This window comes from Camelina sativa, chromosome 12 (genome assembly GCF_030686135.1).
Source record: "Camelina sativa cultivar CO46 ecotype springtype chromosome 12, ASM3068613v1".
Lineage (NCBI taxonomy): Eukaryota > Viridiplantae > Streptophyta > Magnoliopsida > Brassicales > Brassicaceae > Camelina > Camelina sativa.
Window position 1 is genome coordinate 28,153,162 of NC_141891.1, and position 27,080 is coordinate 28,180,241.

A 27,080-nucleotide genomic window follows, 5' to 3' on the forward strand; every position below is an offset into this window, starting at 1 on the left:
AACACAAACTAACCGTTCAATTCGCAGTCCCACCGTTGGATATGGAGAATGTACTACCCCGAGTATCTTTACAAAGTTTCAGCGTGATCGGACATCGTTACAACCTCCAAACGGTGTCCTCATAATCCCATCTCGAAAACGTTCATGTTCTATAGGGCACAAATTGCACCATTTACCAGCAGTTTCCCAGCTTTCTAACAATTACTTGTCCAAGAAGTAACGAGCATAACTTCTTCAATTTAACTATGAATAACCATATGCCAATTGCTATGCAATCTTGGCTTGTTGGAGATCAATCCAGTGTCATTAAATTTCCGAGATAATGTCAAATCCGGCCCCGGCGAGCCTTCAAAATCGGCTCCTCCACACTGTCTTTATCTCCAACCTTCTCTCATTTTCTTTCTCCTCTTCACCTCTGTTCACTACGGCTTTGTTCTCCCACCACTAATGAAGCTTCCCATATCCATGAGGTGACTAAATAGACCCACAAGAGGCCTCCCCACCTCCGCCACGTCTCTCTCTCATCTCCGTCACGACTCCAACTCTCTCCTCTCGTCACGATTCCATCGTTATTCTCTCCATCACGTCTCCCTCCCATTTCCGATAACAACATCTACCCATAGCACAACAACCCTTGTTGCTTATCCTCTTTCTAAGTCGGAAGACGACACGAACACAACAACAACTCCATGGAGAAGGAGATGCTAACACGTATATATATACACGGCTCACTCCTCACCTCCTTACACCATCACCAAACCAGGTTCTCTGCCTTTTATCTCTTTACCCAAACATTGATTACGGCTCACCTTCTCTTCTCCATTCATGCTACACCAACAACACTAACCCTCGGCTCTCACGTCATTACCAACAGCTCCGCTCTCCTCCTCCTACCTGACAGCCAACCCCAGCTCGTCCCTTTTTTTTTTCTTTTTAAAGAACAAATTAGGGCTCTTGGTTAGCTTTTTGGTTTAAGCTGGTTTAATTTGGTTCCCTAAACAAAACTCAATTAAACGGTATGAGCACATAAATAATTGAACTTGGTTTAATAAAACACTTTCAAAACCAACCGGACTAATCGCTAAACCATAATTTAGCTAAACCAACTGGAATTAAACCGATTCCATCCAATTCCCTAACATAACTCAAATCATATATTTACTCAAGACATGGGCGTTACACTAAATCACATATACCAGCTGCAAATGCTCCTGCTAGAATTGAAATCGCACAAGAACATGGAAAAATTGATGAAGCACATAAGTCAAGAATACGTTTAAAGCGCAGTTGACCAATTGGTGCGAAGGATAAAAAACTTAGAAAAAAGAAAGGAAGTCGAAAAATATGAAACTCCCAAAATGTCAGAAAATATATGGAAAAAATGAATCATGACTCTTCCACCAATATAGAACATCATGAATCTGAAGAAAATCATGAGATTTCTATCAACTATATTCATAGTGGAAAGATATGGAATCGAAAGAAAATAGATGATGTTTTTTCCTATCTTGTTTTAAAGAAAATAAATAAAGAAATCGAAGATCCAGAACCAAGGTCAGTGTATGAATGTCAAAAGAGACATGACTAGATAAGATGGAAAGATGCAATACAAGTCGAACTTGATTCTCTTAACAAAAGAAATGTATTCGGACCAATTGTGGCCACACTTAAGGGTGTAAAACCTGTTGGTTATAAATGGGTTTTTGTCCGAAAACATAATGAAGAAAATGAGATAACAAGGTACAAAGCTCGTCTTGTGGCCCAAGGTTTTTCTCAAAGACCTGAGATTGATTATGAGGAAACATATTCTCCCGTAATGGATGCTATCAAGTTTAGATTTTTTAATGAGTCTAGCAGCTGATAAAAATCTAGAGATGCGTCTCATGGATGTTGTAACGGAATATTTATATGGATCGTTAGATAGTGATATCTGTATGAAAATTTCTGATGGATTTTTAATGCCTAAAACGTTAACTTCTAAACCAAAAGAATTATGCGCAATAAAATTACAAAGATCATTATATGGTTTAAAGCAATCTGGGCGTATGTGGTATAATCGTCTTAGTGAGCACTTAACTAAAGAAGGATATGTGAATAACCCTCTATGCCCTTGTGTTTTTATCAAGAAAACAATATCCGGATTTGTAATTATCGCGGTCTATGTTGATGATCTAAATATTATTGGAACTCAAGAGGAAATACAGAAAGCAACAAACTATTTAAAATGAGAGTTTGAGATGAAAGATCTCGGACAAACAAAGTTTTGTCTTGGTTCACAAATTGAACATTCTCATAAGGGAATATTTGTACACCAATCGACATACACTAAAAGAGTTTTAAAACGCTTTCATATGGATAAAGCAAATCCTCTTAGTACACCAATGGTCGTAAGATCACTTAATATTGAAAAGGATCCCTTCCGACCACATGAAAGAAATGAGGAGATACTTGGTCCTGAAGTACCGTATCTAAGTGCAATTGGAGCACTAAGGTACCTTGCAAATTGCACTCGGCCTGATATATCATTTGCAGTTAACCTTTTGGCAAGGTTCAGCTCATCACCTACACAAAGACATTGGAATGGGATAAAACATGTCTTTCGTTACCTTCAAGGGATTATTGATTTAGAATTATTTTATCCTAAAGACTCAAAGGTCAAATCGTGGGTTTTGTAGATGCAGGATATTTATCAGATCCACACAAAGCTAGATCACAAACTGGATATGTTTTTACTGTTGGGGGTACCCATATCTTGGCGCTCTCAAAAAAAGAGTTTAGTAGCTACTTCCTCAAATCATGCTGAAATCATCGCACTCCATGAGGCAAGTAAAGAGTGTGTATGGCTTAGGTCAATAAGTCAACACATTATGTCAAGTAGTGGGATCAACGTAAATATAGACCCAACTGTCTTATATGAAGATAACGCCGCATGTGTTGCTCAGACGAAAGAAGGATATATCAAAAGCGATAGAACTAAACACATCCCTCCAAAGTACTTCTCATATACCCAAGAGCTTGAGAAGAATAAAGTAGTTGAAGTCAGTTATGTTAGGTCATCTGACAATGCAGCAGATCTTTTCACAAAGTTATTGCCTACTTTAATATTCATAAAACATGTCCATAACATTGGGATGCGTCATCAACAGGATCTCTAGAGTGTTACACTAAGTCATTCAAGGGGGAGCAGAAATACACAAATGACAATGAGCTCCAAAGGGGAATGTTATAGAAGTCTGGAGCCCATTGACATTTATTATTACAGTAGTATATGTCTATTTCCTCGTCTATGTATACGAATGTTTTTGTAAGATTAAATGCACTACGACTTTACCATAAAAGATCAATGTAAAACTCTCTCTCTATGGCTTCTTCCTTCCTCCGTTTATTTATCATATAGACTTCCATCTCCTTTTATAATACTCAAAAGTTTTATTTACGACATAAAAATACTGGACTAAAACAATTACCTTATTTTTGTGATATACTTCCTTTTTTAAATGAAGAAGTTATACATTCTACTTGGGCAATGATTGACGAACTTGGGTGGTAACGTGTGGGGTGGCAGGTGCACAACCATGAGCGGACTTTAGGTAGTACTGACATGCTCCGGTTAGTTACTTAGTTGTTACTCTTTATCTATTTGACTCAAATTCATCTATATATATATATATATATATAAATTTTAACTTGAAAACTTAGAACAAAGTTGTTGAAAAAATTACGAAACTCGATCGATATTGTGCATTAAAGAGCTTTTAATAAACATTAGTAGCAATATATAATGACAAATATCACCTGTATATATTATACATTAGAAATACAAATGATTATAAAAATTACCATGAATATCTATCGAGTTCCATCATTTTCCCAATAACTTTGTTCTAAGTATTCAACTTAAGATTTATACATATATAGAGGAATTTGAGTAAAATAGATAAACATATAACAACTAAGTAACTAACCGGAGCATATTGGGTTTGTTACTTTTTAATAATTTTCTTTTCATTTGGAATCTGCATTTTGCTTAACATGAGCATATTAGGTGAACGAAAAGAAAGTTGTTGTTGATATTGACATTTGACTGGTTATAGATTCCCAGATATGTTCTAGTTTTTTGGAATACGATACACTAAACAACTGAATGAGATGTATTATCACTTACCAATAGTCTACGTACCATATATCATATTATAGAAATAGTATATGAAAACTTAAGATAAAATGGATTTGTATTATTATTACAGCTTTAAAACGTAACTAGCAATTGATCCGCGTTACGCGTGGAAATTAGATGAAGGTGTATTTTGGATTTTTTTTTGTGTATATTGTTTTTTTGTTATGTAAAGTCATCTTTATGTCTGTTTTTGTATTTGATTTGGGTACTTATGTTGTTTGTTGGATATTCTTTTTAAAAAATAGATTTTGCAGTAAGTATAATTTAGTGTGCTGTTTACTTTTCAAAATTTGAGATCATTTTCTGTGTGTTTTTAATATTCTTTTAAATAATTATGATGAGAAGTTAACATTGTGTACTTAAAGTTATTGGTTTGCTGTAGTTGTTAGTTGTGATTAATTTGAGTTTGATTAGGGTGTGCTATATGTTTTTTTCGTGGATATTTATAAAGTGTTTTGTTATTTTCTCTTTATATCTTGGTTGCTATTTTTTGCGGTTTTTTATTTTTTGAAAAAGTAGTGATTTTGGCTTTCTTGCTTGCTTTTTTTGCATTAAGTATAATTTACAGTGTAGTTTTACATTTTTATTTTATATTAGTTATGTTTATTTTTAAATTGCGTTTTGTTTTTCAGTTATTTAAAGGGTTTTTAGTAATAAAACCCCTCAACTAAAGATGGATCGTAAAAAAACCCCTCAATTATCTATTTAATTATTAAACCCCTCAACTTTAATTCTGTTAATAAACGTCATCCTCCGTCTACAGTGTCGTAAAAACTGGATGATTAAGGTTAAGTCAAAACGCAGAGTTTTCCAAAAAATAGTAAAACGACATGTTAACTCTTAAACAACACAAATTGTGAATAAAAACAACAAGATGTTTTGATACCCAGTTTTAAAATTCCCAAATTCACCTAAGTTTTAAAGTCCCCAAATTGAAAAAACCTAAATTGACGAATCTTAGTTTAGATTTAGAGTGATGGCTTTTATCGATTCTTTCAGTTTTGAGAGATAAACCGGTGATCGACAAGAGTTGCAGATTTCAATATTGAGTGTTGTTGTCTCGTCGTTCATCGTCTTCTTTATTTCAGCTCTAAGAAACCGAAAATCATGGGAAGGTCAGTTCTTATTTCTATAATTCAGTTAAGGATGCATTCACCTTCGTATATATAACAAGAGTAATATAATTTGATTCCTCCTTTTCGATAACTTTTAGGAAGCATCTTTTTTTCTTCTTTTTTAATTGTTTTCTTTTATTTGAGTTGGATTGGACTCCATAAATAGCAACAAATGAAATGCAATTTGATCATATATTGGAGATTTGTATCATTAAAGTAAATATCTTGTGTGAAATCTATGTGACGTTAAAGACTAGTGATCTTACATCACTTTTACATGTCAAACTTCGTAGTAGTTGTGTTGAGTTTTGGGATTAGTCTTTTAACCAATTATAGTTGTACAGGACGCTTTTCTTTAGATTACATGTTGGAGGATATTGGGCAGCAGATGGTTCATATAATGGTGGTCTTTTAGTGTCTTTTCATTTGTTTCTAGATTGTTTTTGAGTCTTTACAGGTTTTTAGCATGGATGGAGCAAAGTGGAGCGATTTGGATCAGTTTGGAGCAATAATTCGGAGGAAAAGAACTTGGAGTCAGAACAGAGAGGGAGTGTCGCTCGACACTGCCTTAGCATCGATCGACACCCTCTTTAGGCGATGAAGAATCACAAGTTTGGAAGTTTTACAAATCTGCCCTAAAGTTTTCCATATTTGCAACATAAGTCCCTGACGTGTTTTAGGACATATAAATAGTGTTTTTAGGTTTTCCAAACCCTTAAGTTTTATTCTATCAAGTTTTATTTTTCTGGAACCCTGAGAGATTTTTGAGAGCTATTGGAGAGAGAGATCTGAACTGCTTTGAGAGAAGAATTCTTAAACTCCTTTCTTACTCTTTTAATCTCTATTGCTTATTATTCAGAATTATGTTTTGTTCTTCATTGATTATGTCTGACTAGTTTGCTTGTTAGGTTCAGGGTTTTTCACAGGGATTTTATGAATTAAATTGAATATTTAAATTGAATATTTGTAGATTGTGATGTATAAGTTGTTTGTGGATGTAATTGTTTTTGCATTGTTTTTTTTATTACCTGCTATCCGTTTGATTGGTTGTTTTTTGTATGTTTCTATACGTGGTTTTAGTTCCTTGTTTATTTTTTTTGAATACGTATTAAATGAAATGTGTGAGAATGTTAGTCAATTTTTTTTGTGATTGTGTTACAAAGCTTGTAAGTTAGTAATTTTTTATACGGTTTTGAATTTACTTACATTCTGGTGTTTATTTTTTTCTTTTCTTACATTGATTGGGCCCAAATATCTGTTTAGGCCTTTAAAAGTAGTGGTGTTTTGGGTCTAGATTGGGTTTTATTGATTATGTATTATATTCATATAACTATATAATTTTAAGTATTTGTACAATATTGGAATGAAATCCAAATATCATATTTCAATTTGGTTTTAATTTGGATTATTACACGAATATAACCTAGACGTATCTACTTTGGAACGGGAAATACGTCTCTTCCAGTCCTGTCCCGTTTTATCATTTCCGATCCCGTCTCCTCTCGTTCTCTCCTCTCATCCCATATCCATCAGAATTTTTCTGTATTATGTTCATTCTCTTTTAAATAATTATTCATTAGACAATATTTTTATAGAGATTATGTAAGAAATTTAGACGAAATACCGGAATTCTTCATGAATATTTAATTTTTATTTATTTAGTTGAAATTATCCAAAAGAATTAGAATTTTAAAAAACTCTAACTGTTTTTTAAAAATACCAAAATTTTTAAAGTACCCGTTCCAAAGTGGCGAGTTACTTCACGAAATATATGAAGTCTCCATTTGAATTTTTAATTTATATTTAGTTAGTAAAAAATATAATTTTCAAAAACTTTCAAAATATTTTCAAAAATTCTCAAATTTTTTTTTTGTATGGAATAGTTAGTAATTTATTTGATAATCGATAATTGTGTTGTTTATATAGGAAATAGTGGTTAGTAACATTTAACCCGTGAGATATGGCACAACAAATTGTTTTGTATATAATCATTTTAAATATATATAATATTTTAATGTGAAAGGTGTTAACAAAATAATAAAATGATGGTTTAACTCAAAAAAGTTTGGCTAAAAATGTAGATACATAGAATCTTCATTTGAATATTTAATTTTTATATAGTTAGTAGATCATAATTCTAAAAAAACTCTCAAAATATCCATCTTAAAGAAGTTCTTTACATGTCATATAGTCTCGTCCTATCCTGTCATGTCCATTTCACACCGCCAAAAAAATTTGTGGTCCATAACTATCTTTGAAATAATTACCTTATAGACAATATTTTATTAAAACATTTTGGGTAAGAAATTCTCAAAAACTATCAAATTATTTTCAAAGATATACAAAATTCTAAAAATAAACGTCTCAAAGTAATTCGTTATTGTCATTTTCTTTTTTAATATGAATCTGTTAATTGCAAAACTTATAACATTTATTTTAGGACTATTTATATTTTATATTTAAATGTTGAAAATATCCATATCTATAACAAAATACATGGTTGATGAAACGACAAACCTTTTAAAAAAAAATAATAATAATAAATAATAAATATAATATAATATAATAAAATAAACTACAACTAGTGGTCCCATATCCACTAGCCACCTAACAACAAACACATTCAACAGCGGAAATAACCAACCAATATTTAATAATAATCCAATAATAAAATATAACCATATTCCAACATAATCAATATCCAAAACAACAGGAATCATAGAACCAGCAACCTAGCAATGTTCTAATGACCCAACTCTAGCAATCTAGCAATGCCAGACAACATAAAACCGAGTCCCTAGAACATCCTCCTCTTCATTGCCTTGATTCCACGATCACACTTTGCCTTTACCTGCACCACAAACACATATTGCAATGCATGAGTATTTTATAAACACTCAGTAAGGCAATCCTCCCATCTACTGGGCTATACACACAAGCAATAGAGACATCTCTAACCATCAAACAACATTCAACAATCAACAATAACAAACCAGGACTCTGCATCGACCGATACCAACATGCATCGACCGACACCAGGTGGAGGTTGCGTCGACCGACGCAAGATCTGCGTCGAACCTTGCATCGACCGATGCAAGATATGCATCGACCGACGCATGCTCGACATAACACGAAAACCCTAGAGTTTACGCGCCGTCCTCGCATCTGCATCGACCGACGCACAAAGTGCATCGACCGATGCAATGCCGAGCATCGTTTTCCTCCAAAGCTTCTCACCGGATCTTCGTTCCTGCAACCACGAAACTCGATCCCAAGCAACAAGAAAGCTTCCCAACGTCCCAAATAACAATCTAACCAGCCTAACAAAACATAACAAGCAAATCAGAGAGATCTCTAGCTTAGATAAGCCATGGTCATGCACTTACCTTTGACAAACAAGAACAAGCCTCTAGGAAGCTCCTACAACGATGCCAGCTACAGATCTCTACAGGAACGCCTCCAATCTCCCAGAATTCTCAAGAACACTCAGGAACAACTTTTCTCTCTTTCTCTTTTCTCAAAAACGGCCACACAACCACGAATGAGACAAAAACTCGCATCTAAGGGTTTTCCTTAACCCAAAACGCAGCGTTTGACTTAAGTCAAAACGCACAAATTTGAACATGCATCGACTGATGCACCATCTGCATCGACCGATGCAACTCCCAAACCGGGATTCCGGTTCACGGATGTTACAATTCTCCTCCACCAAACTAGATTCGTCCTCGAATCTCGAACAACAATCAGCCAAGGACTCCCGTGCAACCGTCTCCACGGCCCGCACTCCTCCGACTGATCCACAGAAGGTCACCTCTAGGCGATAGACTCACGCTCCAGGCGTCATTTGCTCTTGACTTTTGGACTTTCCTTTACTCATAGGCCTAAACCTTGAGTTTTTATTGGCTCCTCATCAGACCTAAGTCTGCATGCCATAATGTTGGCTCCTCATCGGGCCTAGACCCGCATGCCATAATATATAAGGAAAATCCAACTCGTCTCTCGGGTTGCCACCCTATAGCGCGCCCCCGGATCGTCATCCGAAGTCGATATACCAACCATATTCCCAAGTCACAAAGTCTCTGAATATGGCAGTACTAGGAGAACCTAAGTCCCCCAATAGTCGCGAGCAAACGATTCTGAACACGTCTGAGTCCTATCCCTATCCAGGTTTCCTTCCCGTGGCTCGCGTAAAACATCTCAATGTCCTACCAACCACATATCCCCTCACTGGAATACCACATGACCACACAAGGATCATATACATGCCACAAGGGCCGCCACAAAGGCCAGACAAATGTCCTAAAGAGGACCGCCCCCAAGGCCAAACAAATGTCCTAAAGAGGACCACCACCAAGGCCAAACAAATGTCCTAAAGAGGACCGCCACCAAGGCCAAACAAATGTCCTAAAGAGGACCGTCACAAAGACACTCTGGCTAAAAAGCCCGTCACAAAGACCATCTGTCCCAAAGTACCGTCACAAAGACCATCTGTCCCGAAGGACCGTCACAAATACCATCTGTCCCGAAGGACCGTCACAAAGACACTCTGGCTAAACAGCCCGCCACAAAGGCCAAACAAATGTCCTAAAGAGGACCGCCACCAAGGCCAAACCAATGTCCTAAAGAGGACCGCCACCAAGGCCAAACAAATGTCCTAAAGAGTGCCGCCACCAAGGCCAAACAAATGTCCTAAAGAGGACCACCACCAAGGCCAAACAAATGTCCTAAAGAGGACCGCCACCAAGGCCAAACAAATGTCCTAAAGAGGACCGTCACAAACACTCTGGCTAAAAAGCCCATCACAAAGACCACACAATGTCTAAAAAGACTGCTACACACGGCACACTGACTCAAAAGTCCACCACTAAGGCCACACACAAGCCCCTCCAAGGCTCTCTACCGCTAAAATGGACAAATTCCAACTCCCGTAAAACTTTCCATATTTAGCACTTTCCATTTTTAGAAACTTTCCACTTTTGGAAACTTCTATTTAAGGAAACTTTCCTCCAAAACCCCGCCTCACGGAAAATTTGTACCCCGAACACCATCTCATCTTGTTACTGAGTCGCACAACCAACTACCCCAAGCGACCGAGTAACAAGAGAGATGGGCTGGAATACTCCATTCCCACTCCAGCCACGAATTACAGATGGGACCAGGCTAAACAAGCTCAAGTCGCGGCTTGCTTCTCATACCACTTCTTGAACCTTGCCTTCATCTTTGCCTCAGGCTCCCAAGTCTGCTCCTCAACACCATCACAGTCCCACAGGAATCTCATCAAAGGAATCTTCTTCTTCTGAAGTTCCTTGATCCTCCTCTCGAGAACCCTCACTGGTCTCGCCTCCAAGGTCATGTTATGCTGAAGATCCTCAGGAATCTTAGCCAACACCTGCTCACCCTCACGGAAACACTTCTGCAACATAGACACATGGAAAACCTTATGGAATGCACGCATCACCTCAGGTAACTCCATTCTATATGCTACTGGTCCAACCCGCTCAATCACTCTGAATGGACCCATATACCTCGGACTCAACTTAATCTCTGACAATGACCTGTTTGGACCCTGCAACATTGCCATCTTGAGGTACACTCTGTCTCCTACCTGAAACTCAAGATCTCTCCTCCTCCTATCCGCATAACTCTTCTGCCTATCCTGAGCCTCCTCCATGTTCAGCTTGAGAACCCGAATCTTCCCTGAGGTCTCCTGAACAAAACTAGCACCAAACATGCTCCTCTCCCCCACCTGAGTCCAGCATAATGGTGTACGACATGGTCTCCCATACAAAGCCTCATAAGGAGCCATCTTAATACTCGCCTGATAACTGTTGTTGTAAGCAAACTCTACCAGGTTCAGGTGATCTGCCCAATGGCCACCCCAATCCAACACACACATCCTCAACAAATCCTCCAGTGTCTGGATCGTCCTCTCTGACTGTCTATCTGTTTGGGGATGATAAGCTGTACTCATATGCACCTTAGTGCCCATCTCTGCCTGAAATGCCTTCCAGAACACCGAAGTGAACTTAGAATCTCTGTCAGACACAATGCTCGCTGGCACCCCATGCAATCTGACTATCTCTCTCACATACTTCTTAGCCAAGACCGCTGCTCCATCAGTCTTCTTAATGGCCAGAAAATGTGTTGACTTAGTCAACAGGTCCACAATGACCCAAATAGCATCAAAGGTCCGTGACACTGGCAATCCTACCACAAAATCCATGGTGATCATATCCCACTTCCACTCAGGAATGGGTAAACTCTTTAGTAAACCGCCAGGAACCTGATGCTCAGCCTTCACTAGCTGACACACATCACACCTCGAAACCCAACTAGCTACATCCTTCTTCATCCCGGCCCAATGATAGTACCTCTTGAAATCACGGTACATCTTAGTCACTCCTGGATGAATAGATAACTTGCTCGCATGCGCCTCTCTCAGAATCTCCTGCCTCAACTCCTCATCCTTGGGCAACAAACCCGACCGTGCACCAAGATAGTACCATTATCTGAGACCTGATACTCTGAATCCACATCCTTAGAGGCATTCACCAGCCCCAAATCCTTCTCCTGAGCCAACCGCAACCTACTCAGAAAATCTGCTCTATCTACTGCTTCCAAACCCAACGGTTCCTGTGAAACAGCACACAAGCTCAAAGCACTGATCTCTCCCACCAAAGACTCCATCTCCTGCTCCTGAGCCGAAGCTACCATCTTCCGACTCAGAGCATCTGCAACCGTATTAGCCTTACCAGGGTGATAGGCTATCTCCAAATCATAATCTGCCACAAGCTCCATCCACCGCCTCTGCCTCAAATTCAACTCAGGCTGAGTGAATATATACTTCAGACTCTTATGATCTGTGAACACCTGTACCTTTGCGCCATAAAGATAAGATCTCCAAATCTTCAGGGCAAAAACTACAGCACCCATCTCCAAATCATGAGTAGGATAGTTGCCTTCATGCGCCCGCAACTGCCGCGAAGCATAGGCAATCACCTTCCCATGCTGCATTAGAACACACCCCAAACCAACTCTAGATGCATCTGTATAAACCACATAGGGTTCTCCCTGCTCAGGCAAAGCCAACACTGGCGCAGTAGTCAACATCTCCTTCAGGCTTGCAAAGCCTTCCTCATACTCTTCTGACCAGACAAAAGGAACATCATTCCCTGTCAACTTAGTCATAGGACATGCTCTGCTTACAAACCCCTGCACAAACCTCCTGTAGTATCCTGCCAACCCAAGAAAACTCATGATCTCTGTGGCATTATGCGGTCTAGGCCAATCTCTGATAGCCTGAATCTTCTCTGGATCTACAAAAACCCCCTTTGCAGAAACAATGTGACCCAGAAAGCCCATCTCACGCTGCCAAAAACTACACTTGCTCAACTTGGCAAACAACTTCTGCTCCCGCAGCTTCTCCATAACTGCCCTCAAATGCACTGCATGCTCCTCAGGACTCTTAGAATAAACCAGGATATCGTCGATGAAAATGATGACAGACATATCCAGAAACTCTTGAAACACGCTGTTCATCAATCTCATAAACGCTCCTGGCGCGTTGGTCAACCCAAAAGGCATCACCATAAACTCATAATGCCCATACCTAGTCTTAAAAGCATTCTTCCTCACATCTGCCTCATCTATCGGTGTCTGATGATAACCCGATGCCAGATCTACCTTAGAGAACCAAGTAGCACCCCTCAACTGATCCAATAACTCATCGATCCTAGGAAGAGGGTACTTGTTCTTCACAGTGACCCGGTTCAAACCCCGATAATCAATGCACAACCTGAAACTCCCGTCCTTCTTCTTCACAAACAACACCGGCGCTCCCCACGGTGATACACTAGGAGGATGAATCTCTTACCGGCGCTCCCCACGGTGATAAACAAACACTCAAGTATGCCGATATCAACTCGAAGCCACCTGTATGTCAACCCTCTTGTTCGTCCAAGAACCTCTAGTAACTTGTCTCTTAGGGAAAACTTCCACTAGATAGATTAATCCAAAATTAGCTTCCCGCTTAGCTATTCTCCACAGCAAATCATCAATACGAGCGTAATAAAACAAACAAGTACCATACGTTCGCATATTCTGATTCACCGCGTCAAATGCTTTGCAGGCCACTAACTCAAACCACTTGACTTATTCCCTCCAACAAGCTTATCAAAACCTTGAATCTAGCAACCACGTCCATCTCCAATGAACTTCATCAAGCATCATCGCAACGATTAGTTTATCCTGCCATGAAGGCTTCTCGTGAACTGATGTATCTGGCAAACATGCCTTTCCCAGCTCAAACCTGCTGTAACTCCCCTTCCCGGGACTCCAGCACCACCGGCCTTACAATCTGGCACACAGCCAAACATTCATAACTGCTTTGGTCATAAAACCCTGTCCCAATGGTCAACACATCCAAAACCCGAGATTAAACCACCGTCAATCTCTTGAGATCTACATTCAATCGTTATGTTTATACTCACGTCCTAGGCATTGCTTGCTCCCAACTCCTCCACCCTTAGGTCGTAACCTTCGAGTCATACCGATCTCACTCTCAGACCAGCGTCTTCGAGTTATACCGTCTCACTCTTGGACCACAATCCTCAAGATCTCGGTATCAGGGGAACTACTCATCCCCTCAGGAGAACATCATCCCCTCTGCCACTCTCGGAGCCCTCAGCCCCTTGAGGTATCGGTATTCAAGGGAATCACCATCCCCTCACGAGCAATAATCCTTAATGACTATAAACATCTCTCGATACAAAGTACCTCCTGTGGTCCGAGTATAACATTGCAATGTTACACCTGTCCACTCAACTTCCAATATCCAACTGGATTAACCCCAAACAGAGAAATATCTGCTCCAACTGCATATGTCCACCTATCCGCCTCTCTAGGTCTGATACCCCTTGAGAATAATCTCATACCGGTCATTTACAACCGCTCCATCCTCTTAACATAAGGTGGAAAGTCCTCAACATCCACAGCCCTCGGCTGCACCCCGTCACATGCGGCACAACTGGAGCCTACACTGGTACCCCTCTCGGTAACTGCTCCAACAGCACGCCAACCGATCCGCCAAGCGATCATCTCGACCCTGGGCTCCACCTGCTGCAACCCCACACCTGGGTTCCCAGCACCACCGGCACGCTCACCGGCTAACCCCCCCCCCCCCTGGTCCCTCCTGATACGCTTGCGACCCTCTGACGTACCTCCTCGTGGAACTCTGGACCGTACACTCGCTGGCCTCGGAACCCGCCCGACAATGACCACGACCACGTCCCCGTCCACGACCAACAACTCAAACACCTTAACCACTGATCTTCCAAGAACAGAGGCTAACAAGCATAAAACAAATCAATACCACACAAAGAAACATAACAATAACTCACCGTGGAATCTCATTGAAGGCTCGAAGAGGATGTTCTAGGACTCCATGCTACACACAATTGACTAACTCACATAATCAATCAAGACATGCAATCCCAAACATCACAACAGAAACCTAGTGAACCCAAACCTAGAACCGTAATGGCTCTGATACCAAAATGAAACGACCGACCTTTTTTTTAAAAAAAAAAATAAGAAATAATAAATATAATATAATATAATATAATAAACTACAACTAATGATCCCATACCCACTAGCCACCTAACCACAAACACATACAACAGCGGAAATAACCAACCAATATATAATAATAATCCAATAATAAAATATAACCATATTCCAACATAATCCATATCCAAAACAACAGGAATAATAGAACCAGCAACCTAGCAATGTTCTAATGACCCAACTCTAGCAACCTAGCAATGCCAGACAACATAAAACCGAGTCCCTAGAACATCCTCCTCTTCATTGCCTTGATTCCACGATCACACTTTGCCTTTACCTGCACCACAAACACATATTGCAATGCATGAGTATTTTATAAACACTCAGTAAGGCAATCCTCCCATCTACTGGGCTATACACACAAGCAATAGAGACATCTCTAACCATCAAACAACATTCAACAATCAACAATAACAAACCAGGACTCTGCATCGACCGATACCAACATGCATCGACCGACACCAGGTGGAGGTTGCGTTGACCGACGCAAGATCTGCGTCGACCGATGCAAGATATGCATCGACCGACGCATGCTCGACATAACACGAAAACCCTAGAGTTTACGCGCCGTCCTCGCATCTGTATCGACCGACGCACAAAGTGCATCGACCGATGCAATGCCGAGCATCGTTTTCCTCCAAAACTTCTCGCCGGATCTTTGTTCCTGCAACCACAAAACTCAATCCCAAGCCACAAGAAAGCTTCCCAACGTCCCAAATAACAATCTAACCAGCCTAATAACACATAACAAGCAAATCAGAGAGATCTCTAGCTTAGATAAGCCACGGTCATGCACTTACCTTTGCCACAAAAGAATCTGAACCTTAAACAAACAAGAACAAGCCTCTAGGAAGCTCCTACAACGATCCCAGCTACAGATCTCTACAGGAACGCCTCCAATCTCCTAGAATTCTCAAGAACACTCAGGAACAACTTTTCTATCTTTCTCTTTTCTCAAAAACGGCCACACAACCACGAATGAGACAAAAACTCGCATCTAAGGGTTTTCCTTAACCCAAAACGCAGCGTTTGACTTAAGTCAAAACGCACAGAATTGAACATGCATCGACCGATGCAACTCCTAAACCGGGATTCCGGTTCACGGATGTTACAGTTGAAAAATATCTAATTAATGTTTGTTAGTCAAAAGAAAAATCTTTGATTCCTCATTCCCACAATATACCAAAATTGTTGTGTTTAAATGTAAATTAATATTTATTTCCTTAACTACAAAATCCGAAAATCCCCATTAAATGCGAATTTGTTTTTAAAATTAATTTTCAAGCGAGAAAAAATAATTAGTTTTCAATGTTAGAGTATACTTTTTTCATTACTCGAATTACCCGTTTTAGTTAGCATATACGATTTTATGTCCTAATACTGAAAATAGACCGGACTTTAATCAAAGTTGAATTATGGTTTCTGAAATTATATGTACTCAATAAATAAATTAAACTACTTCAAAAAAACAACGGCAAAACATATATTTGGTCAATTAATAAACCCTTTTAAGTAATAAAATTTTAATTATATAATATTATTAATATTTTCCATAAAAATTAGTTGGCCACTCATTTAAGGTACTTTGTCAATATTTTGGTGTATATTTGAAATTGTGAAGTCATAAGCTCATAATTCTTTGTCTGTATTTTATAAATATAATCGTAATTATGATTATAGGTGTGAATATCACAAATTTGACGGCATTTGTTAGGCTTAGCCTCTATGTTTTCACAGAGTATTCATGTCTGTGACAATTATCTCCATTCTCACTAGTTTTAGTGAATTTTTGATGACAGTTCAGAAATTTTAAAAGGATTCTGAGACAACAATATTAACAGACACGACAAGAAGAAAAAAGGGATAATAAACTAATAGATTGTTCTCCATGAATTTCACAAATCAATAGAAATCGATTCGTCTTTATTTCCATCAAATGATCTGATCATTCTCCTGCAACACTTACCGTTAGATCCTTGCTTTAAGCCAAGGGCAGTCAAAATTCTTGGCAAATTTATTACATCGATAAACCCATCTCTGTTTGATGTCTTCTTGCTTCACTTTCTCCAAGCTTGGCACTTTCTCTTCAAACAGATTATAAAGCTCCTTGAACTGTGTCGTTTGAAGCCCCTCGCTTCATGGATTAGCGAGAAGGCCTAAGCACTTCATCACCATCACTACATATTCTCTGAAAAAACCATCATCATCATCGTCATAATCTCCGCGTTTGATCGAAGTTTGAAAGTCAAGATCTTTGCTTTTCTTCTCAGAAACACATTGTTGGTGCTGAAGAAGAGGCCAGAACTTGGAGACAAATGCTTGAGCAAAAAAAAACCATCTAAAAAGACAGATGACAAAGAGTTGATCATACCAAACAAAGGGAAAGAAAAAGAAGTGAACTGGTTGCATTTTGACAATGAACTCTTATTCTCCATGGTTATAAAGCTATAAAAATGGTTCTCAGTCATAACTTGATGAAAATGAACTCTTCTACTCTATGTTTAATCAATTTTCGCCACCGAGTTGAAAAATTGACTGAAGAAACATTTCTAATAAAAGAAAAAGAGATAATAATTACTAATCTTTGTATTTGAGACATATGCTTACTAATAAAGTGATTAGAAAAGATGGAGACTATGTACTAACTTACAATTTAAAGTTGAAACGATGTTTCAGTCCAAGAAATGAGGTGTCGTGGAGCAAATGTGGTATCTCCATTCATTCTAAACCTATTTGGATCTTTAAATTACAGAAGAAGAAAAATAATTTAACAAATTTCATCAAATAAGAAATTAGTGATATGTATTGCATGTAGTTTAGTAGTAGAAAATACAGAATCTCACCGTTTGCTGCTAGATACTCTATTGTTTGAGTCTCTTTCTCCCACGATTTCCATTTCTTCGTCTACATGTATTACGTCTATAAAAGTTTATAATTAAAACATAGTAAACAAAATTATGTTATAATACATGATATATTTATGAATTTTGCACTTGTTTTATCGAAGGCGATTTGACTAATGAGATTCTTTTCTCAATTAGCCACATCAAAGAACTGTAAAAGTAGTCGCTGAAAACTACCTAAGACCGGACCCTCACAAACGTAGACATTTATTAAATTCTCTATTGCCTAAAGTAAGTCAGCTAACAATTTTGGAGTTTCTGCATAATCAAAACACACACATTCATTCAAATGGAAATTAGGCAAAAACGTATCTAAATATATATGTTACCCGTGAACGAAATTAGTTGTTCCATCAAGAGGACAAACAATCCAAGTTTGTTCATCAGTTAGTTCTGTCACACCGAATGCAGCAGTAGTTTCTCCTCCAATAAGCTAATTCCATAGCCAAACTCTCATGATAAGGCGGAGCTAACAACAAAAGGGAATTCAACAGAGAAAGAATAATCACCTTGTGGTTGGGAAAAGCTGCTTGAGAGGATTAAAGACAAAATCTCCAAATCATTATCGGTCTCTGTCACCAAATCTACCAAAAACAACAATTTCATGAGCCAAAGAAGATGAATTTAAAACAAAAAAAAATTGACACTCAATGATTAGAAGTAGTCATTCTCACTATGTATGATTGAGATGAAATCAAGATAAAAAATAAACATGGCCTTTGTGTTCAACATGTTTGGTCTCGTAAAACCCTTTACGAATGACCTGCAGAATGAAACAAAATAAGCCAAATTAAATCATGATTACGCAGAAGATCGACCAAAACCCAAGGACATCGATTAAGAGAGAGAGACCTGTCCAGCTTTTTTAGTGGCATCAATGGCGGCAGCCAAGAACTGATCTAGAGTATCACATAAAATCAATGTCGCCCAACACAACGCAAATGAGAAAACACTACAGAGGAATTAATAAGAAAGGAGAATTAAAAAAAGTTACCTAAGATTTGAAGGTCTGAGAAGTCCACCACCACTATAGTACGGCTCATCGTCGATATTGGTTTCCGCGAATTAATGTAGATACTTTGATGAAACTCGCGAAATGGAATACTCTGATTCAATCTGCTGATTTAAACAACAACACATAGATTCTCTTACTCATTTCCCATGCCTGGAGAATCATGAAACAAAACAAAAAAATTAATCCCCCTCCCCAATCAAAAATCCAAAGTTAAACAGAGAGCCGATTGACTCTCCAAAAAAATTGTGATGGAAGACATGGAACGATAAGTGAAAGTGTAGAGGTCTGGAAGAATTGAATTCGCATCAGATGGTGAAACGGCATGGATCGAGAGTTAAAGAGAAGAGCAACCGGTGGAGATGGAGCGTCGTGACAGCGTGGAGGAGAAACATTCATAGGTTTAATCAATAAGATAGTAAAACAACTGGGTCTAAATTATCTTTGAAAAACTTTAGGCTAAGTCCAATCCGAAAAACCCAAAATATTTGAGAGGAGATGCTGAGGTGGCAGCACCAGGAGTGAGTAAAGGTAACTTTATATATATAGATTAAGAACAAAGAAAACTAAATAACCACATCTATCACTTATTAATTAGTAGTACAGAATGAGGGAAAACCAGTTTTTTCCCTCATTCTTACATGCATTTTGAGAGTCTAATTTTTGGTAGTAACACAATTACAAGATAAAAAGTTGATGAATTACAAAAATAGTTTAATAAAAGTGGTTTTCATGAACATCCATCTAATTGTTGAATTTGTTTTAAAAAATACTACAAACTTGACTAAAACCAACAAATAATAACACTTACTGTTCATTCTTGATTAAAACCCCAAGATCAAACAACACCAAATAAATGAAAACAAGTGCTCAAAACGAGTTCTAACAAAATCGTTCTCTCAAAGCTCGAACATACTTGGAGATGAGAAAAAAATAATTAGGAAGTATTGGTTAAACTCGAATGGGGTTTTTGACGGAGCCTTATGTGGAGTGTAAAATTTAAACTATTTTATTAAACTAACTAGAATTACATTGTAATATATGCTTATATAGCTGTAAAATTTAGGGTAATATTAGTAGATAGCACAAATATGAAGAAAAATAAAGAAAATACCACAACAACATTTTTATACTAGGGTTTATCCCTAGGGGTGAACCTCTCCATTCACCTCCTTATAAAATAAGGAAATAAAATCTGTATGCATTATTATAAAATTAAAAAACTTAAACCGCTTTTTAATAAACCCAAACGACACATATAAAATTTAAATTCTAACCATCTCATTTGTGAACTCAAACCGATATATAATTTCGTTCTACTTGTAAAATCTAAACCCTAAACATCTCATTTGTGAACCCAAACCGACATATAATTTTGTTCTAATTGTGAAATCTAAACCCTAACATCTCATTTGTGAACCCAAACCGACATATAATTTTGTTCTACTTGTAAAATCTAAATCCTAACCATCTCATTCGTAAACCCAAACCGACATATAATTTCGTTATAATTATAAAATCTAAACCCTAACCACCTCATTTGTAAACCCAAACCGACATATAATTTCATTTTAATTGTAAAATCTAAACCATAACCACTTTATTTGTAAACCCAAACCGACATATAATTTTATTCTAATTTTAAAAATCTAAACCAAGCCAGATTTAACTTTCCTTAATTAAAAGTATACAGAATTTGTTTCCTTAATTTGGTTTGCTTTTTAATTTAATTTTGATTTATTTTTTAAATAAAATATTAGATGAAAGATTTTGATTGGCTCAGAGAAGAGGGGGTGAATGGAGAGGTTCACCCCCAGGGGTGAATCTAAGTATTTTTCTATAGGTAAATACCATAGGGCTCACGTTTTTTTGGAGTAAAAAGACACAATCACCCTTTTTGTTTTATTGTTAGATAGAAAAAGTGAAAGATTTGGTGTAATTTTTAAAAATAGTATGTAATATTTATAGTTTACATGTTATATTGAACTAAATAACGTTTAGTTGTAAACCCAAACCGACAAATAGTCTCGTTTTAATTGTAAAAGCTAAACCCTAACCATCTAATTTCGTTTTAATTGTAAAATCTAAACCCTAACCATCTCATTTGTGAATCCAAACCGACATATAATTTTGTTATAATAGTAAAATCTAAACCCTAACCATCTCATTTGTGAACCCAAACCGATATATAGTTTCGTTCTTATTGTAAAATCTAAATCCTAACCATCTTATTTATGTATCCAAACCGACATATAATTTTGTTTTAATTGTAAAATCTGAACCTTAACCATCTTATTTGTGAACCCAAACCGACATATAATTTCGTTATAATTGTAAAATCTAAACCCTAACCATCTCATTTGTGAACCCATTTCGTTCTAATTGTAAAATTTAAACCCTAATCATTTCATTTGTGAATCCAAACCGATATATAATTTTATTCAAAAAACAAAAATGACATGATATTTTTAAAAATAACATGTAATATATGTAATGGGTATAAAAGTAATTGTATATAAGGAAAGAGAATGCTCTGTGAGCCCTATGGTAGTTTCTTATTACTTTTGATTTGTGTGTTATCTAGTGCATATTCCCTAAAATTTATACTATTTTATCTCTTCTTCCATGTTGCACACAAAAGATGAGAAACACATTAACAATTGATTAATACTATTGTTCAAAGAACAAAATAGCTGACAAAGCAAGAGTAATAAAAGATAAGCAAAAATATGGTTGTAACTCTTCTAATGTTTACACTGATTCTATAACTCGGCTGCCTTGGCTACAAAAGCAGTTGCGTATTGATCTAGCTCGTTCGTTTCAATATAATCATATTTCGACGAAAAAAAAAAAAGAACATTCTATTGCGATAATGGCCCGGGAATTGGAAAGTAAACTCTGTAGATTCTGCCAAAGGTCTATCCTTTGTTGTACAAGGGTTTATATACTTACTCTGTAGAGAGAGAGAGAGTAAGTATCATCATCCTACCGGAAAGCATTCCCAATCAAAACTATGAACACTACATCAGGTCACACCGAGAATGGAGATATGCAGTAGTTCTTTTATGTACAGTCGCTGTTTAACTCTTACTCTTGTGATTCAATTAGGCGGTTTTCAAGAATCAGCTATCATCTTAGGTGATTCGCCTACAACTTGTTCTTCTTCCTTGTTTCTTCTTCCATCTTCTTCCACTGGGATCGCATTACAGTGGATCGTGTGTGATACTGGTTTCTCTAGCTGGAACAGCCTACAATCCCGCACGAACAACAAGGTTAACAAACTAAGGGATCACAAGCTTACTTATAAAGCGGTGAATCGTGTGTTTCAACTAATGGTAATTAGCATGCAAGATGAAACATATGCTTTCATTCTGATGTGAACATTTAATTGAGCAGGAAGAAAAATCACTTTGAAATTGGCCTTACGGGAAATAACATTACTTACGGATGCTTGCACAAGGTTGGGCACTGAACAGTCAGTGCGTACTTGCAAGTGGATAACTCAGTGATCGAAGTGACCATTGCTCTGGTTTCCGCGCATACAAACCTCACCTGCATAGAGCAATTTCAAGTATAATGAATCGTAAGGCAATGAGTCCGAATGCAATGCAGGAAATTAAATTAGATACCTCGACTTCTCGGGGTGATCCAGTAAGATCACAGGTGGTCCCATTGGTGTATACATGAGAGTGATACCTACAACAACACCACCATAAGAGATTAGCTGAGATATATCTTTTTGCTGCTATAAAGGTTATGTAAAACCTCGGCTTATACCTCTGAGATGCATCAGTGGAAGCATCAGATACAGTTTGATTAAAAGCCTCTGTTGCCTCTGGGTCAAAAGTACCCAACAAAAACTCTTGAACAATCTGCAGTGGGTAGGATACAAGGGCCATCGGCATTAGACAGTGAGTGATTGTAGAGATTAAAGAAGAGAAACAAAGTGATAAAATAGAGAGAAATAGGAAAAGCAAACCTTTTCATCCTCAACGTGTAGCTGCCGTACATACCTCTGATGACAAAACTCATAAGACCACCAACCCTCTTGCTGCTCATATCCAGTGAATGATTAGTGTTATAGAAATTTGTTAATCAGTGTCAAAAGAAACCATTTTTATTTAAAATGGGCTTACCCTAATAAGACATTTTTCATTAAGTGATTGGAGCAATTCATCAGGAGTCCTTAGCTTCACCTGTTTGTGTGTATCCATCATCACAGTACTAATATTTTGCTGAGTAGAAGTCCATCCACTTGTTGCTTTTTCCTCCTTTGGTAAGTAACATAAAAATCGACCCCCATGCTTATCCACCATAACCATAGATTCCAGATTCTCACCCTATTATAAACAATAATACTATAGAGATCAAAACGCAAAAAAAAAAAAAAAAAAAAAAAAAAAAAAAAAAAAACACAGAGGAATTCTTTTTTACAACTATATCTACTCATTGAAACTAATGTGAAAGTGCAAAAATAAGCTTCAAATGGATCAAAACTGTGATTAAAAACACCAACGTTTATCCACCATAACCAAAAGACTAGAGATTAAGACCCTATAAACAACAATATTAGAGAATCAAAACGCCAAAATCTATGTTACGACTATTTCTACTCATAGCAACTCAGTTCAAAGAGCAAAAATAAGCTTCAAAACTATCTAATTAATACCCTCCCACACTTATCCACCAGAGCCATAATATTCTAAGATTATCACCCTACAAACAACGATATTAGAGAATCAAAATGCCAAAATTCACAGAAGGATATCTATGTTACAACTATCTCTACTCAACGTATCGTTAAGATTGAGTCATTACCGGGTGAAAAGGTGAATCTTGAGGAAGGAACTCGATCTTGTACTTTGGTTCACGATTGTTTCTGCTGAATGTTCCAACTAATACATAAAACATTTGAGTCAAATACCAAAACTCGAATTTCGATCGGAAAATTAAGCGAAGAGAGAGAGAGAGAGAGAGAGAGAGAGAGAGAGAGAGAGAGAGAGAGAGAGAGAGAGAGAGAGAGAGAGAGAGAGAGAGAGAGAGGGAGAGGAAATGATAATAGACCTAGATGAGCTGGGAAGATCTGATCAGACCGGACATGGGAGCTTGAAGACAATGCAACTATTACAAGACATACCAAGATTCGCGTGATTCTCATCTTCTTACTCAGATTGTGAAGCTTCTTAGCACCGGACGGACGGTTAACAGGCGACGGCGAAGTAAGACGATGAGATCGCTCCTCGCTTGTTTTTATTAGCTGCGGCGATGTGACTAATAATAACACGTCCACGCAGTTTATCCAATTAAAATTCGACACGTATTGTTATATAACCCAACAAAAATGTAATTCCATCGGATAACATTTTCGGAAAGAAATTTCATTAAACCAGACACGTATTTGTATTGCGTTCGTTGAAACCGCTTTAATCAACCTTGCCCAATTTTTTTTTTTTTTTTTTTAAAAGGTATGAAAATGGAAATGAGTTTTGAATTTAAGTTAAAGACTAGATTCGGATCCGCACGTACGTGTGGGATTAATTTTAAAAGCTAAATTTGTAATCAGATTTAAAATATATAATGTATATACAGATTATTTTTGCAAACCTATTTTTAGTAGGGTTGGACCTTCGGGTAACCCGTTCAGGTGGGATATTACCTGATCAAGTTTGGTTAAACGGGTTTAGAAAAATAGAACCTATTAGGTATTTTTCAATATATGGGTTCGGTTTAAGTTCGGGTACTATCGGCTTCGGGTCGGTGTGGGTTACAAATTTGAGAACCGATTAGTACACCGAGTACCCAAAAATAATGACTTGATATAGCATTTATATTATAATTTTTGTTTTAAAAAAAAGACATAAGAGTGTATGTAAAAAAATATAAAAATAATTAAAACATGTTTGATATAAATATTTCGGAGTGGATGTAATTCATGTTTCGTCTTGTACCTGAATTCTAGTTGTATAGAAAATGCATTCCCAATAGTGAAGATTCTCGATATATGATATTTCTGATATTAGACAAAAACAATTATTCTCGACTGGAAACGGGATGGACCGAATACAAAAATTACCAAAATACCATTTGGGACAAAATTACAAAATTAGTTGACTTTTTTATTCTTGTTATTTTATGTCTGGTTCATCTATATTGCATTACGTTTCTTTGTTTTAAAAATTTAATATTGTAAAACACACTTTAATGCCTTTTAAAAAACATGTTACATATAAGATTGTAAGCGTCGATATAATTCAAAAATAAAATAATGTTTTCGAGGAAAATAAATAGATAAATTAGCTCAAAATAAAATAATATGGTTAGATATAATAATTATTTATAATACGTCCTAAAGTTATATCATTATATATATATATGTGAGAGTTTATGTTGCTTTTAATTATAAATAGTAAGGATCACAAAGTTTTTTTTGGTTGCTTTGTGGTTATTTTCAGTTTTGGGAATTCTTGATCACAAATATTTCGGAGTGGATGTAATTATTTGATCAGTTTATTAAAAGATAATTAATAAAATAATTTACAAACACAGTAACCACCATCAACATTACTCTTCAAAAAAGGTAAATTGTTTTTCTTATGAGAATTATGTGTTTTTGTAAATATTATTTGTAGACAAAAAAACTGAAATAGTTTCAATATTGTTTTTAAGAAACAGTTGCGAACTTTATAACATAAAAACAGAAAAAAATTAATAATAACGAGAAGGCAGAATATATAAGTCAAATTTCATTTTCGATGTCTCAAAATTCATTACAAATTTTAAGTAAAGTATATGGCTCTTACCAATTTCAATTTTAGTCCCTCATGTTTTTTTCATGTAAACCCCTAATTTAAACAAAGTTCACAAAAGATAAATAGTTTTGATCATTCTAATTTTAAAATTAGAATTATGAACAAAATGTCTCAAAATGTTTTTTTCAGTCAAATTTTAGTCTCGAGCATAACAGCCGTAAACATGGTGAGAATCCCCTCTCTGCAGAGCGGCTAGGCAAAAGGATCGACAAAACAATCCGGAACAAACTTCTTCTCCTCTTGAACTCTGGTCATGGAGACTATGAAGATATCTTAGTGCTCTGGTTCTCCACCAGAACATAAGTTTCAAATTTAAAAGCTTTAAAGGTTGTTTAGATTCAAAATTGTTACATATGTTGTAAAGAACAGGTTTTTTTGGTGAACGCACGTTTTTCAAGGTCCGTTGGGCTTTAAAGGGGAGTTTTGTGTGTTCTGCATGTTTCACGAGGCGTGAGAAGTAAAGATGGCTTCAAAACTAGGCTTTTCTTTTTTACCTCGGTCAACGCACTGGTCTCCCCATATAAATATGTCTCCTTGACTTTATTTTTTACTTCTAACCTCCTTCTCCTCTCCAAAAAGTAAATTCTCTCTTCTTTATCTCTTTACTTTTTTGAATGTTTTTTGCTTGTATGGACCATGGTCTCGCTGCCACTGGTTACGGCTTCTTCACACCCTGCTCTTCCGCTGCCGCGCACTGCCTACTGCTTCCATTGCTCCTCCTGCCGGGGATATCCCCTTGTCAAGTTGCAGTTTCGTTCTTGCTGACTCTGGCCGAGACCGTGAGGCGTCTCGATCCATATACCGCTCCTATCGGCGCTGTAGATTGGTAGTCCCCTACCACGCCATTGCCTATCCTTCCGCCGGGTTTTCCCGCTTCTCGCTGCATGGATCGAGCTGCCGCAGATTGGACCAGGGCGAGACGGTGAGGCATCTCGCCCATGCCGTTGCAGCGTAGTCTGTTCCTTTTCTTGGCGTGCAGGACCGTTCGGCAGCGTGGGTTCTTTCAGTCTAATCAGGGCCGTGTTTAATTACGGCGGGAGGCTTGCAAGGTTCATTTAGACTGCTTATTGAAGACTTGTTCCACTCTGTTGGTTTGGTCGAGGTGCTATTTACGGCGAGATCGAGACCTTGCGATGTTGGAAACATGGCGAGCCCGAGACTGAGGATGAGGTTGTGTCGAGTTTGAGACGGCGAGGATGGCGATGATGGTATGGCAAGATGGTAGTCTTGGTCGCGAGGTGGCGAGATCAAATCCCCGCGGCGAAGTGGCGAGATCGAGATCCCCGCGGGGAAGTGGCGAGATCAAGATTCTCGTGGCGAGGTGGCTGTGTTGGTGCCGTAGCCGATGCGTGCGAGTTGAGGTTCATAAATGCTGGAACGTGCGGTGGCTATTGGCGAGATCGACTTTTGGTGGCAAAGTCAATCTTCGGTGGTGAGAT

The 27,080-nt window shown here is 37.5% G+C and overlaps 2 protein-coding genes and 1 long non-coding RNA gene across 24 annotated transcripts; 1 reads left to right on the forward strand and 2 right to left on the reverse strand.

Moving 5' to 3' along the window:
• The first annotated feature begins 5,043 nt into the window (after positions 1-5,043).
• LOC147930978 (uncharacterized) lies at positions 5,044-6,153 on the forward strand. Of its 2 annotated transcripts, none has more exons than XR_015574067.1 (2): positions 5,044-5,292; positions 5,750-6,153. It is a non-coding gene; the product is annotated as an uncharacterized LOC147930978 (long non-coding RNA). The 2 variants fall into 2 exon arrangements; XR_015574066.1 differs by having other exon boundaries at positions 5,051-5,292; positions 5,637-6,153.
• Positions 6,154-16,768: 10,615 nt separating this feature from the next.
• On the reverse strand, positions 16,769-19,349 carry LOC104732496 (uncharacterized). 21 transcript variants are annotated; one of them, XR_015575162.1, is made up of 8 exons: positions 18,815-19,346; positions 18,673-18,719; positions 18,495-18,583; positions 18,330-18,404; positions 18,150-18,253; positions 17,761-17,821; positions 17,568-17,656; positions 16,769-17,255 (listed from the first exon to the last, which is right to left on the reverse strand). XR_015575162.1 is itself a non-coding variant. In XM_087479439.1 (8 exons), exons 1-5 carry the CDS (start codon positions 18,861-18,863, stop codon positions 18,204-18,206), a joined length of 279 nt encoding a protein of 92 aa, XP_087335565.1. In that variant the 5' UTR covers positions 18,864-19,008; the 3' UTR covers positions 16,769-17,255; positions 17,568-17,656; positions 17,761-17,821; positions 18,150-18,203. The 21 variants fall into 21 exon arrangements, 13 of the variants coding, with proteins under 13 accessions (XP_087335565.1, XP_087335566.1, XP_087335564.1 ...); XR_015575161.1 differs by having other exon boundaries at positions 17,761-17,836; positions 18,815-19,288; XR_015575164.1 differs by having other exon boundaries at positions 16,769-17,105; positions 18,815-19,272.
• A 2,367-nt stretch (positions 19,350-21,716) lies between these two features.
• LOC104732498 (protein OS-9 homolog) lies at positions 21,717-24,257 on the reverse strand. Its single transcript, XM_010452045.3, has 8 exons — positions 23,897-24,257; positions 23,651-23,727; positions 22,969-23,172; positions 22,812-22,883; positions 22,610-22,704; positions 22,462-22,528; positions 22,278-22,384; positions 21,717-22,080 (listed from the first exon to the last, which is right to left on the reverse strand). Exons 1-8 carry the CDS (start codon positions 23,988-23,990, stop codon positions 21,948-21,950), a joined length of 849 nt encoding a protein of 282 aa, XP_010450347.1. The 5' UTR covers positions 23,991-24,257; the 3' UTR covers positions 21,717-21,947.
• Between the last annotated feature and the right edge of the window lie 2,823 nt (positions 24,258-27,080).